The sequence below is a fragment of the Bidens hawaiensis genome, unplaced genomic scaffold (genome assembly GCF_021521415.1).
Source record: "Bidens hawaiensis isolate Kalapana, Puna unplaced genomic scaffold, B.hawaiensis_p1.1 tig00016783_1, whole genome shotgun sequence".
NCBI classification, from domain to species: Eukaryota; Viridiplantae; Streptophyta; class Magnoliopsida; order Asterales; family Asteraceae; genus Bidens; species Bidens hawaiensis.
In genome coordinates, this window is record NW_027492545.1 from 216,033 (window position 1) to 230,871 (window position 14,839).

General features: G+C 34.2%; 1 protein-coding gene across 2 annotated transcripts; it reads left to right on the forward strand.

The window, feature by feature from the left end:
- Nucleotides 1-7,190: 7,190 nt before the first annotated feature.
- On the forward strand, nt 7,191-14,399 carry LOC143552155 (purple acid phosphatase 23-like). 2 transcript variants are annotated; one of them, XM_077042440.1, is made up of 9 exons: nt 7,191-7,468; nt 7,552-7,610; nt 7,755-7,887; nt 11,164-11,500; nt 12,147-12,364; nt 12,837-13,027; nt 13,191-13,472; nt 13,893-14,015; nt 14,089-14,399. In XM_077042440.1, exons 1-9 carry the CDS (start codon nt 7,207-7,209, stop codon nt 14,185-14,187), a joined length of 1,704 nt encoding a protein of 567 aa, XP_076898555.1. In that variant the 5' UTR covers nt 7,191-7,206; the 3' UTR covers nt 14,188-14,399. The 2 variants fall into 2 exon arrangements, with proteins under 2 accessions (XP_076898555.1, XP_076898554.1); XM_077042439.1 differs by having other exon boundaries at nt 13,893-14,399.
- The last annotated feature ends 440 nt before the right edge of the window (nt 14,400-14,839 follow it).

Genomic DNA, 14,839 nt, shown 5'->3' on the forward strand with positions numbered 1-14,839 from the left:
GTTTATTTCAACAATATAAAATTACAGGTAAATTAGTGAGTAGATTTATGAAAGTTAAATACACAAAACATCAATTCCTCACGTGTGATCTAGTGGTAGAAGGCCTAGATTTTCCAGTAAAAACTTCTCACTTGTGTCATTTTGAATAAATATTGACAATATATGATTTGAGCTTAAGCATTGTGCAAATGTTGTTAGTTCGAACCCAAAGCCTAGCCCGGTTTTCGTCCAACCGTGTATTACGTCATAGAGTTATGCTCTTATGGTAGGACAATGACTGCCAAGTGGCAGCCGGCGGTGTAGTATCCCAGGGAAACGCCCAACCCAAACTTTGAAAGTCAGCGTGGGTCCGATTAAGACAACATAATCTAGCCATAATAAGGCAGCAGAGGTCTCCAAATTTGAAGAGTGTAGTTGTCTAACAAATGAAAAAGTCGTCGTTTCGGAAAAAAACCATAAAATTTTTTAATGTGTTTCCATTAAAATACCTTCAAAAAGTGTTCGAAGTCATGAATGCAAATTTGTATGATTCCTCATTCGTCATGTGTTCCCCGGTACACCCAGTCCATCTGATTCAAAATCAAAAGTTACGATCCATTTGATTTACACAATCCATTTGATAACATAACCGACAGAACCGGCACTGACACAAAACCGGTTTTGGAACAGATTTTAGCAGTTTTGGAACCGAACCGATTTTTATTATAATAAGGTTTGATTCATGTTTTATTTTTTCAGTTGTTTGTCGGTTCCTGTTCCGATCTGCTGCATAGCCTTAGGAGATGTCGTCTTAGCATTGATAACCACATTGTGTACAATTAATACGAGATAAAGATCAAAGCCAATAATTTATGCAAAACTCTTGATACATTATTGAACAAATATTACGTAAGTGTTCTAATTAAAACACTTTTAAACTCGGTTATTATTTTATAATTTTTTCCTAACGTGAAAAATAAAATTACATATTCTAATAAAGTAAAATAACTGGGACACGTGTCACTTGGAGATTCATTCCTAGCCACAATTTCCCGCTCAAATTAATTTATGTTTTTAATAAAATTATATTTATGTCAGTGTAATCAAAACATATCAGTTCATCATTTAATTAAATAACTAATTACCTAAATTATAGAAATTACAAATATGCAGGTATTTATGTAAATATAATTAAATTATTTATATCTTTAATGAAATCAAATATAGGTCTAAAATGATAGGAAATAAATTATAAATGAATAAAAAATTTTATTCTCACATATTTATTCAATCTAGGGGTGCTTTGAGTTTGCCTTTGGGTTTATGGATTCTCGGGTCGGGTTCTTCGGGTTTCAAAGTTGTAAATTTAGAACCAAACCCCAACCCAAATCTGTCACAGTTTTTCTGGTTCGAGCTGTTTCAGTTTGTGTTTTTCAAGTTGGGTTACTTGAGTTTGGGGTGTCTAACAAAACAAAATGTAAATAAAAAAGTAAATAAAAGTTATAACGTGAAAACTAAAGCAACATACACTTTTTTATTTCTTATGTTAATAACCAAATAATAAATAAACATAACCCGGTAAAATAAACATTATGTTTTTAAACAATAAATAGTCGATCAGCTATAATAGATGGAATAAGAACAAGAGGAATGCGTAGATTGTTCCCTATACGTGTACATACCTAATAATAATATTATGTTTTTAAACAAATAGTTTATTCTGGTTTTTCAGGTTAACCCAAAACCTAGACATCAAACCCAAGAACCAACCCGGATTACTTAGGTTCCGGTTTGGTTGGTCTTTTCTCGGGTTCGGGTTTTTCGGGTCAGGTTAGTTTTGGTTCGGGCTCGGGTTTTCTCGGGTCAGGTTTCAAATAAAAGTGACAACTCTAATTCAACATCCATGGATCCATAGAGTTTTCATCTTTCTCTTTCGAAACTATAGTACAAGCATGTTTTATTCATGCTAATTTTATATATGATGTTTTTTATGTCATTATTAATGAAACATTGTATCATCTTCTGTTAGAATTTGCTATTTCATTAAAAATAATATAATTAAAACTTATAAAATCACTAGGTGCGTATTTTTTGTGATTACGAAGGAGCTGTGTAACAATCCACCACGTATTCGTATGAAGATTGTAACAACTCGGTTCTTTCAAATTAATATTTTTATTAAATACCCGACATATCTCGATGTTCGGGAAATTTTATCACGTCGTTCGAGTTAATATTTGTTATTTATAATTATTTAATAGATATAAAATAACTTTGGATTTTATTCATTTTTAATCCTAAGCTAAACTTTAACCTATTTTTGTTTCACATTTCAACTATAAGGACTATTCTGTAATTTTTGTATTATTATATTATATTCTTTTAACCAATAACCCATATCCAAACCCAAACTCATATTTGTGACCCGAACCCGTACTCGTGACCCGTTTAGCTAGCTTAAGCCACAATTTTCGTGCTAAATCAGGAATTGAATCATTATTTTGATTCTTATTGCCTATCTCGGCCACACCGACGTATTAGATTAGGAAACGAAGATCGTTGTGATACGTATTAACTTATTATATAAACCATCTTAAACCCGTTTATGGTTATACATTAAAACGACAATAATAACTCGATTAAAACTACAGAAACAATCTCCTCTACCTCACCGTCAATAACCCCATAAGCAATTGACTTATCTTTGCCGTGTGTATCGTGATCTGGAACTCGTTAAAGCCGGCTCTGTTTGGTCTGATTAACCCTTCACTGTCCATCGTACGAGGTAATAAAAAACATGGTTTTGATCGCGAGATGTTGATTAACAAAAGCCCCATGGTTAATTTGCTTAAACATCATCGGATTTGCTAATTGTTTTTGCTAGGGTTCATATATTATATTGGTTATCTTCTGCTTCTGTTTAAAATGATTTGGATCTGAGTTTTATCGCATATAGCTTGATAGCTCAGTTGGTAAAACACATCCGTTAAGGGGTGGAGGTCGCGGGTCGACCCGACCTCCACCCCGAGTTTTTAGATTATTTTTGTTATTTTCCTCTTTTAAATCATTTAAATATGTATAATAACAATAATAATTATTAAACAATTACTTTTATTAAAAAAACCGATCATATAATACTTGTTTTCTAACACTTTTTTGTTCGTGTATGTACGTATATGTGGACATATATGTATATACGCGTATGTATATATATAATACCATGTAAACTAATATTTTTGGTTATATAAATACATATGTATACTATATAACAAACTTACTAAATGCTTTAACAAACTAATGAATATTCTTAAAGATGTGTTTTACTTAAATAATATTTTTATGTAATAAAATATTATAATAAATACTTTTAAACGGATTAATAAACTAATGATATCGTTAAAGACGGGTTTTACTTATACAATATTTTTATATATAATGAAGTACTATATACTTTATTTGTAATTTAACAAACGAATAATTTTTCATATAATATCTTTAGATAAAATAAGTATTAACTTAATTATGATTAAAAAGAATATAATATCGCTTAATAATAATTATAGTTACAAAGCTTTCTCAATAGATCTAGTTCTTTAACTCAGCGTATCCGTATTTCTTTTCCTTATTAGGCTTAACGTCAACGCGTGATCTCCGTGAATCATCGTTCCTAATATTTCTCTTTTCACTTTTGTTCTTCTGTTAAGGTGAGTACCACATTCCCCTATTTTACTCGTTTTCTCACGTTTTGGGGACATATGCGTAAATATATTTCTCATATATACTTATACACAAAACTGCAACTTTGTCTTATGTGTTAACAACTTATATCTTACTTGTTTATGTGCTTATTTGCTTTGTATGCTTCCGCATTCGAAGAGGTCCAACATAATCTCAGTCTAGTATGATCATACGCCAGTCGTTATAGCCTTTGTGCTTCTCGACATCTCAGTTATACTTGCTCATTTGGTTATTTTTTTATTCTCATATGACTTGTTGCAGCTACATATTTTTGTTATATATACAATATGTACAACTAAACTGGTGTGTTGCTCACTCAACATGTGTTGTTGACAAAATTCTATTTTATACGCATATGCAGGTTATCGCTTGAATTAGTTGCAAGACTTTGTGAAGATTTAGTGAAGAATTATGTTAGGAAAGATAAAATCAAGAATTAAATTTGTGTTTATTGTTTGTTTAACGAGTTGTATTTTGTATTTGATTTATTTGGAAATTGAATAAAATTAATAGATATTGTCATATAAATATTGCATGATAGTACCTTGAGAGCTGTGGCAATCGGTTCGCGCCCCGGCATTTCCGCCGTAGGTTGGGGTGTGACATATTGGTATCAGAGCCGAAGGTTTAAGATATGTCGTTAGAAATTGCTTTAGACACATGTTTAGGAGCTCTATACGTGCCTATCTGTTTACCTTTATGTGTTCAAATTAAATTGTTTACAACTTTCTTAGATAATTATTATTTATTATCTATTGTACTTTTATGCACACACACACAAACTTCGAGGCTATGCCTCAACATTCAAAGAAAACTTTTTGAAAAGTAAATTGCTTTTATTTTCGGGAAATTCTTTAAGAATTCCAACATATTGTTTTCACTCGTACACCTTGAGGCTGGGTTATGTGGCATGTCCCTGTGATAGATGAAAGGGGAAGAGAAACTGTGAGTTGGGCACTGGCAAAACGGTTCCAAGAACCAAAGGTAAGACGCTATTCCTTACCTGGGTGATAACCTGACCACAGTATTCAACCCTATAGACCCGAGCGAGACCCATAAATGCCATATGACCGACACCTTAAGTTAACTTTAACCGAATTCATGGTGATTTCGTGGCTAAACTCGGTTTTCCAGATTATTGTGTTCCGTTATTTAAATGGTTAGTTGGGTGAAAAATCCATGGAACCCATGGGCACTCATACTATCCATTTCTCAACTTGTTTTCGTATTTTTGTTGGAGTAATCAAACGTGGTGGTTCACAAGATACTCCGACTACCCATATTTATTTCGATAGTTCGTTATTTAGTTTGGTCGGTTAAAACGCCGTGTAACGCTCACTGGTCCGACAAACTTCATTGCATTGTTAATTCGTTAATTAGTTGGGACAATCAAATTGTCATTTAACGCTCATGGGTTGTCCAACTCAATTGTTTTATTCGTTAGTTCGTTGGGCCATTCAAATTGCCATGGAAAGCTCATGGGAGGCCAACATCCACAATTTAAATTTCGTTAGTTTATTGTAAACTTAATAATCTAAATTTTAAACTGACTTAACTCCTCATGTAGTCATCACACATTAATCTTATTGACTACATTATTTAACAACTATTTACGCTATGTACCCCCTCATCTTATAAACTCTTACTTTTAATTCTCATGACGCAATTCCTCTTACTTCTTAAGGTAACTTATTATAAGTTATCCACATAGTTAAACATTAGACTATTCTTATGATTCCTCATTTTATCCGTCATCTTATAAATCCTCATTTTTGGTCCCTATAGAATGTCTTATTCAAGAAACCAACGTTATCCTCGACATCAATCGTTTGATTCTCACGACCATTGTATGGCTGCCTATATCGCCAAATAGATAGCTTCTACAATCCCTAAGATAGTGCGCAAATTCAAAACATCAATGCAACCGATTCAACTTTTCCCACTAATTTCTCTGCTAGTGACTATAAACCATCTACATCCACTCATCCTCACAACAAGAAACGTAAGAAACCTTACCTCAGTCCTTTTCCGTTATGCTCCATTTGTAACTATCATCACTCGGTTAAATCCCTATGTCGTCGCTGCATCCAATGTAACCGTTATGGCCATCTTGCTAACACTTGCCGTGTCCCGCCTACTGCACAAGCTGTCCCGCAACAACCTACCCCTCTTGCTCAACTCAGTAATCCTAACACCCGTGCTTGCTACCACTATAAGGACCCAAGTCATCTTCGTAATGCGTGCCCTCTACTTACCCAAGCTCATCAAGCCCAAGCTATGACTACCCCTACTATTTGACCCGTGCTTACCCGGCTCAAACCCATCAACCTCATGTCCCTCAAGCTTCTCTCATCAATCAAGGTCAACCTTACTTAACCGAATACTACCAAACCTCGCAACCACAAGCTCAAGTTTACCAAACATATTTCCACCAATCAACCTTCTTTCAAACCGTTCAAGCTCCAGTTTTCCAGGCAATACCAAATCAATCTACCTCAATTGCTCCTGCTCATGTAACTCCTCATGGTACCTATCTTAATTTCTTTTGTCTTTTCTTAATTTCTTGTAACGCCTCTTTATGGCTTTGAATTATTTCCCCATTTGAACTATTTATCTTCTATATTATGAATAAAGTCTCTTTTGTTTAATAGATTGTTTACTAAAGCCTACTTCTATCTTACCCTCATTACCCTTAACTAGTAATAAGTTATTTATTTATTTATTTATTTATTATTTTTATTTTTTTTTACTTTAGATACTTATATCCTTGCGTTGTCTTGGACATTTCTTTATTTAAATCCACTTAAACTTTTGAAATTGTTCTATGCATTGTTGATCTTCTAGTGTTATGAATTAAAACTCCTTAAAACTTTTGTTTCTTCAAAGTCATGTTTTAATCAAACGTTTTGTAAATCCACATGATGGGGTGAATCATGTGGACCATCCGACGATAACAATAATTATGGTCCGGGACATAATTATCGAAGTCCTCGCATGGAAATCATGAAGCGTAAAGTTGTGTGTCATAATATAGAATTGAGAGTAGTTGGGATAACGGTACAAATGTAGAAATGATAAGGACAAGCAAAAAAAATACACAAAATAAAAACATAAAATTAAAAACACCCTACAAATAGGGAGGCTAAAATTTTAAATTTAGAAAAAAAAACCTCTTCATATACCATATTTCAAAATTTAAAGTTACACGGGTTGTAAAGCTAAGATTCTAGAATTTTTATTGTTTGCCCTGCATATTTTATTTTTTTATTACCTTTACTTTTGTGTATTTATTTTAAATAATGCACCTTATTGTTTTTTATCATTTGACAAATATCGTATAATATGAACGTGAGAACGACTAACTTGGATTAAAAAACAAAATACAGAATTAAAATTAATTGGATCACTGAATATCCACTATGATATTCCATTTCTGAAACTTTACTAACTCAAACCATAAAACACAAAAACACATAAACCTTTTTCACCATGGATATCACTTTCCTCAACTTCCTAACTCTGATCACAACAATAATATTAATAATATCAACCGCTTCATGTCACATACCCACCACCTTAGAAGGCCCATTTAACCCGGTAACCCGAAAATTCGACCCGTCTCTTCGTCGTGGCAGTGATGATCTACCCATGAACCATCCAAGACTAAAGAAAAATGTTACTTCAAATTTCCCAGAACAAATTGCTTTAGCAATTGCATCACAAAACTCCATGTGGGTTTCATGGATCACTGGTATAATTTAATTAATTTAATTTAGTTTATTATTTTTATATAAAATAATTTTTTAGATGAAATTGTTTGGTGGTGTTGTGAAGGGGATGCACAGATTGGGAAGAATGTGACACCACTTGATCCATCTAGTGTTGGAAGTGAGGTGTGGTATGGGAAACAAAGTGGATATTATTCTAGTGTTGGAAGTGAGGTGTGGTATGGGAAACAAAGTGGATATTATTCTAGTGTTGGAAGTGAGGTGTGGTATGGGAAACAAAGTGGATATTATTCTAGTGTTGGAAGTGAGGTGTGGTATGGGAAACAAAGTGGATATTATTCGAATAAACGAAACGGGGTCTCGGTTGTTTATAATCAGTTGTATCCGTTTGAGGGGCTGCTTAATTATAGCTCTGGAATTATTCATCATGTTAAAATTGATGGTAAGAGTTTAACAATTTATTATCATTACCAAATTTGTTTCTTGTTGCTAATCTCTAGTTTAATACTTTAATGCTTAATCTAGTATTATTAAATATTGATCAATGTTAGTACTTAGTAGTTGTTAACTTATCTAAATAGAGGCTAAATTTGGTAGAGGTGGGCAAATAAACCGGTTAACCGAACCGACCTGAAAACTGAACCGAAACCGAACCGGTTTAAAACCGATTACGTAGAAACCGGTTTGGAACCGATTGAAACTGTCACACCCCGACCAAAGGCGGCGGAACATGCCGGGGTGTAACGATTGCTCATAAGCGCATGACACTATTTAAAGCGACAATATTTAACAAACTCATTTCATTTCACAACATCGAAAATGTCACATAACCAAATATTCATAACTCAAATACAACAAAATATAACAAAATATAGCAAATCAAATATTGTTCATTTTTGCTAATATCCTAACGGTATTTGTGACGTTTTCTTCACCGAACTGCATAATCAACCTAGATGCAAACCTGTAACATTTCATAAAATAAAGTTTATCAACACAAAGGTTGGTGAGCAATTCATAAGTTTGAACAATAGATATATAGTATGAAAAGCCACAAAACTAGTATACAAAACCATAAATAATAGCAATAAACTTGGATAAATAGTTATCGCTAACAAGTTAGCGACACCCAACTATAAGGGGTTGCCAAATAGTTTAGGATTTTATAGTTATCGTTAATTGCATTACGTTAACGACACCTTGCCATGAGGGGTTGCCAAATGGTCTAGGATTTATAGTTCCACCATCCAAAAGCGATAAACACATAGTCAAATAAGCATAGAACACCAAATCGATCAATTATTCAAGTAAGGTATACAACAACGTTTGTGGTTTAAGACCCAAGTATAAAACATTTAGTTTAGATAAGTTGAAATGTCACCCCCAAAATAAAAGATAGAAAACGGGGTATGAAGTTACTCACGTTCAAGTAATAAACTTGAAAGATTGATTATTTGGAGATTTGCCGGAACGACGAGTTTAACGTATGAAGCCTAAATAAAAGAAAGTCTTGGATTTAGAAAGGTTGTCTTGAAGATCTTTAAATAAAATAATTGTTGCAAAAACTAATCAATTAAAGTTCAAGGTTTAAAATGTAACTATTTAAGAATTTATAATAATAACCCTTTTAAAAAATGTAAGTTTGCTCAAAACCGGGTTAAAATATCTAACCTTAATATTTACTCAACCAATGTTAAGTAATAAGGTGGGGAAAATGCTAAAATGCAAGTTCCATTAGGCTAAAGATACTAAAACGGGTTTTTAACGAGTGTTCGGGTTGTCGGTTCGGGTCTTGACAAATGGTCAAACCCAAAGTCAACTTTCCAAAATATTAATTGTTATGAGATAACTCATTAAAACATACTAACACTTAACCAAGTATGTAGATCTATTGTTTAGAACTAACAACGCACGTTAAGCGAGTGTTCGGTTTTGTCGATCCAAACTATGTTATGAGATCAAGTTGGATCCAACTATTCCAAGTACTTAAGAAAATAATTAAAATCAGTTTATAAACTATTTTTTAAAGAAATATACAAGTCTTGATAGCTAAAAACACACTTGTGTGTCTTAAGCGAGTAAAAGTCGGTATAGTTCGGTTTGGTTCGGTCTCCATCTCACAAATAGTTCATAGATGGTTTCTACATGCCCAAATATCATAGAACTTGTATATTGGTTTATAAATGAAGAAAACTTAAATTTTACAACAAAAAAAGTTAACTACAAGTCTTTTAAGCAAAAGTTTCGGTTTAGTTCGGTTTCCATCTCCCAACGAGTTCATAGATGGATTCCATATGCTTAATATCAAAGAACTTGTAAAAATGATTTTTGAAACTCAAATCTAGCAATAAACATGTTTAAACAACTATTTTAACAAAACTAGTAAACAAAAGTTCGGTTTCCGGTTTGGACTAGTTTCGGTTAAACCGAGGTTAGTCTTATACAAACCCACACCATGGAACTTGTAAATAAGATGAAAAAACTAAAGGGTTAGAAGTTAGTCATAAGTGATATGTATAATAATTTATGTGTGTGTAAATATATATCAAGAACACGAAGTCCTCCATGAAGCCTTGCCTTATGACATTCGAAACTTAACCAACCAGAGTCGGTGAAGTAACAAATAAAGGAAACAAGGGGTGTGTATTATATATATGTTGTACCACCATATTCAAGAGTTAGTAATGTTAGATGAACAAGTTAGAATGAAAGACTATAGTTAGTTTGACTTGAGAAGTCAAAACTTCAAGAATACATAAGAAATAACAACCTTGAATCTATGGAGTTTTGAGAGAGTTTTTGGAGATGTAGCAAGAGTAAAATGAAGAAGATGGGTGTGTATATATAGGGAAGGAGTGAAGGGTTGGGTATAAAGATTCTTTTATGGTTTGCATAAAAATGGGTATGTTTAAATGGTCAAACAATGCATAATATAAAAAAAGCCAATATTTTATATATTTTATATATTTTAAATGACAAGATCCAATATTTTATATATTTGAAATGTTCGGGTTACAAACGTGTCAGGTTTACATAACAAAAGTGACCTGAAATTGACGAATGTCACAGAAACCTTCGGTTTGGAACTGGTTTGTAATTTTCTCCCCCAAAACCGGTTCCAAACCGGTTGATCGAACCGAAACCGGTCAGAAACCGAACGTAACCTATCAAAACCCGAACCGAAACCGATCGTAACCTAGTCAAGAAACCGGTTTCAACCCGAACCACAACTGATCATTAACCGGTTTTGACTTTTGTTGACCAAACCGAACCGGTTTTAAGTTTTAAACCGGTTTGTGCACCTCTAAAATTTGGGCTAATTCTTAACATGAACACGGAAATTATCAGGTTTTGGATATGTTTAATTAAACATGTCGTCTTTGAGTTGACTTGTTTAACCCATTTAATTAAGTAGGTTGATCCGTTTACTACAGTTTAACCAATCAGATTTTGGTTGTCATATCTAGTTTGTTTGATTGAATGGGTCATCTTCTGGTTAAATTGTTTAACATGTTTAATCAAACAACCGTCAACCCGTTTATTTAAATAGGTTGACCCGTTTAGCAAATTTATTACAACCCGCTAACCTGTTTTTGATATGTTATTTCAGTTACAATCTTTTACTCTTTTAAGGATAAAATAGTCAAAATCAAGAATCATAACCTCTTTTATTGATGCATCCAAACACTCCCTAACATATTTAATTTATGTAATGAAGGTCTTGAACCTGGTTCAACATATTACTACAAATGTGGAGACAGTTCTATTCCAGCTATGAGCAAAGAACATGTTTTTAAGATGTTACCAGGGCCCAGCCCGAATTCATACCCTAACAGAATTGCATTTGTAGGGGATCTGGGCCTCACAGCAAATACAACAACCACAATTGACCATCTAACTGCAAACGGGCCCGATTTGGTTATAATGGTTGGTGATTTAAGTTATGCGAATCAGTACGTGACAACTGGCGGTAAAGGGGCACCGTGTTTCTCGTGTGCGTTCCCCGATGCCCCGATTCGTGAAACGTATCAACCCCGTTGGGATGGATGGGGAAGGTAAATTTCTTGCATTGACCAGTTCTAACCTGGCCCGGTTTGACAAGAACCGGGTTTGACTTTGAAACTGCGTTGAACCGGTTCGTAAGGTTGATATCAGGTTGTAACGCTATACTTTGAAACTGCGTTGAACCGGTTCCGACCCTGGTTTTGACTTTTGTTGACCAAACCTGGAATTGGTGCTGACTGGCTTGGAACCGACCCGGCCCGAACCGCAGGGTTGAAATCGGGTTGTAACTCTGTATTTTGAAACCCGTTTGAACACGATCTTTTTCCCGTCAAAAACCAGTTCCAACCCGACCCGTTTGGCCAGAACCCGGTGTTGACTTATGTTGACCAAGCCCGGAACCGATTTGGGCCCAGAACCTGACTTGTGAACCACTAGGTTAGGGTTAGAACAAGACACTTTTTAGTGCATGTACTCATAATGTTTTCAGAAACAATATTATTACAGTAGTAATTTTAATCATTGAATAAACTAGTTAGGAGGTTTTATGGATTAAAAATTAACTATGAGAGAAGCTTATAACTTGGTTGACCTTTTAGTTGACTTTTTGATCTGACCATTTGACCCTTTAGAGATAAAAGATAACCCGATTAACATTTGTTTGAATTACAAAAATAATATTTTGACAATATAGTCCAGGTTCATAGAGCCCTTAATCTCTAGAGTACCTATGATGGTCATTGAAGGCAACCACGAGATCGAGCCACAAGCATCCGGAGTCACTTTTGAATCATATCTAAAACGGTTTGCGGTCCCCTCTAACGAGTCGGGCTCCAACACCAATTTCTACTACTCGTTTGATGCAGGGGGCGTGCATTTCATTATGTTAGGAGCATATGTTGATTACAACAGAACCGGTAAATGATTAACACTCATAGGAGTGAGTATGGGTCGGTTTTGGGGATCAAACTGAATCAAAAACTTTTTGGGTTTATAAAATCGTTCATTTTCCGGATTTCACAATGGGTTAGGTTTTCGTTTTGTTTATTTGGCCTTGAAATATTTGTGCTAAAAAATCCCAAATAATGAAATTGGGCCTAATTTTTTTTAATTACCGATCAACTGATAATTACACATTTGGGCCTAAACTTTTTGGTCTACATAATTTATTACAGGTTTGGTTCGTTTTTGGGCTACATTATTTATTACATGGTCCGTACGTTTGAATTTTGTTTGTGGGATGAGTACATGCAAAACCGAAACCGAACCAAAAATCTGGTTTTTGACAAAACATAAATCCAAACTGATTGTTTTGGGTTGGGTTGGGTTGGGTTGGGTTCGGTTATTTCAGTACAGGTCAGTTATTTCGATAATCTATATTATTTTCAGGTGCACAATATACTTGGCTTCAAAAGGACTTGAGTCGATTAAACCGCAGTGTGACACCTTGGTTAGTAGCTGCGTGGCATTCCCCTTGGTATAATAGCTACTCGTCACATTATCAGGAGTTTGAGTGTATGAGGCTAGAAATGGAACAACTTTTGTATCAATATCGGGTTGACATCGTATTCTCTGGTCATGTAAGTTTAATATGAAGTAGAGTTTAGAGTTGACAAAATGAACGGGTCGGGTCAAAACGGCCTGTATTGCATGTGCAGGAAATACGATCACAAAAACTATATTGTTTCAATAATAATCTTATTTTGGAAAACTTTTAAGAAAATAATCTTTGTTGTCTTTCAGGTGCACGCTTACGAGCGGATGAACAGAGTGTATAATTACAGTTTGGACCCTTGTGGGCCCGTGTACATAACGATTGGAGACGGTGGCAACATTGAGAAGATTGATGTGGATCATGCAGATGAACCAGGAAAGTGTCCTTCACCTCGGGATAATATACCCGAATTTGGAGGGGGGTGTCATACAAATTTTACCTCGGGTCCTGCAAAGGGTAAGTTTTGCTGGGATAAACAGCCCGAATGGAGCGCGTTTAGAGAAAGCAGCTTTGGACATGGTATTCTTGAGGTAAGAAATGGAATGCGTCAACCGGGGTCAATTGATAAAGTTAACTAAAAGTGAAACGGGTCAGCTTTTTGAGTTGACCGACATCCACTTATTTTTTTGTTCCAATTTTTATAATAATACTTATAAATATTTAATTTGTTTAAGTATGATCGGTAAAGTATATTATTACCAAAACAATATTAGTTTTTGTAAAAAAAAATTTGCTTTGAAAATATGTTTGCTCTAAAAATACATTTTGGGTGAATATTCGACCCATTTAACACTATCTGTTCCATATTTTTTAGGATTTGACCCATTTGACATAAAACATTACCCAAATGAGGCGGTAGTTATAAAAGACATTATTTTATTTGCGTTTAGAACCTATCAATTTTTTCTAGTAAGCAGATTATGCTTCTGATTATCAAACCGTGTTTTCAGGTTGTGAATTCTACGTATGCACTATGGACATGGCACAGAAACCAAGATATGTACAAGGAAAACAGCACGGGTGATCAGATCTACATCGTTCGACAACCTGAGTTGTGTTTGGTTTCTCCACAGGTAATAATACATTAACCTTGTTCTTGTTTTTAAACCTTTGATTGCACGCGAATGATGCTGTGATTTGATGTAGCAACATAGTCACACGACTACGGCTGGATTTGAGTTGCATTGTTTGGCTACTTGTTTCTTGATGTTTGTCACTGCCTGTATATGGCTTCATATTTTGTAACAATTGTCCCAAAATTTGTCAATGTGAGGCGTTTTTCACTTTTTTGAACATTTGTGTCGACTTGCCAAAAGACTGGTTTTTTCATAAGTCTCAAGAGGTTGTTTGATTGTAATTAAGAAGTCAAAAATTTGAGTTGCAGAAATAATATCTAAGCAAAATGGGATACAAATTAAAAACAATGTTTACTTATTTTTACATTTTATATAGCCGTGAAAACATGTTATTGTCAAAACTCATGGAACTCTCCACCAACGCCTTATTAACCAATGGGACTAGGTAAAGCGCACTTTGGGAATGTCCGGGGTCAAAAATAGAGACAAGTGGAAGCTGGATTACTTATTTGTATTGTGCAAGCTACTATCCCATCTTATATGTAACAAGTTGAAATAAGAACAAGGAAAAATTGTTAAAAGAAAATGCGACCCAAGATTTCAAATTTATTGATAATATGATTGTCGTTGAACAAATCAAATTGCAATCTCTTCGAGTACTAGTAGTATGTATACAAGACCAAAATTCTCGTCAGACTCTCACATGGACCAGGCAAGAGAAGGCCATTCGAGAAATAACTTTTAGAAGAATACATTAGCAAAACTTGTAAATACAATTAACAAACACAGTTTATATAAGTCATGCTTGCAATTTGTAACAA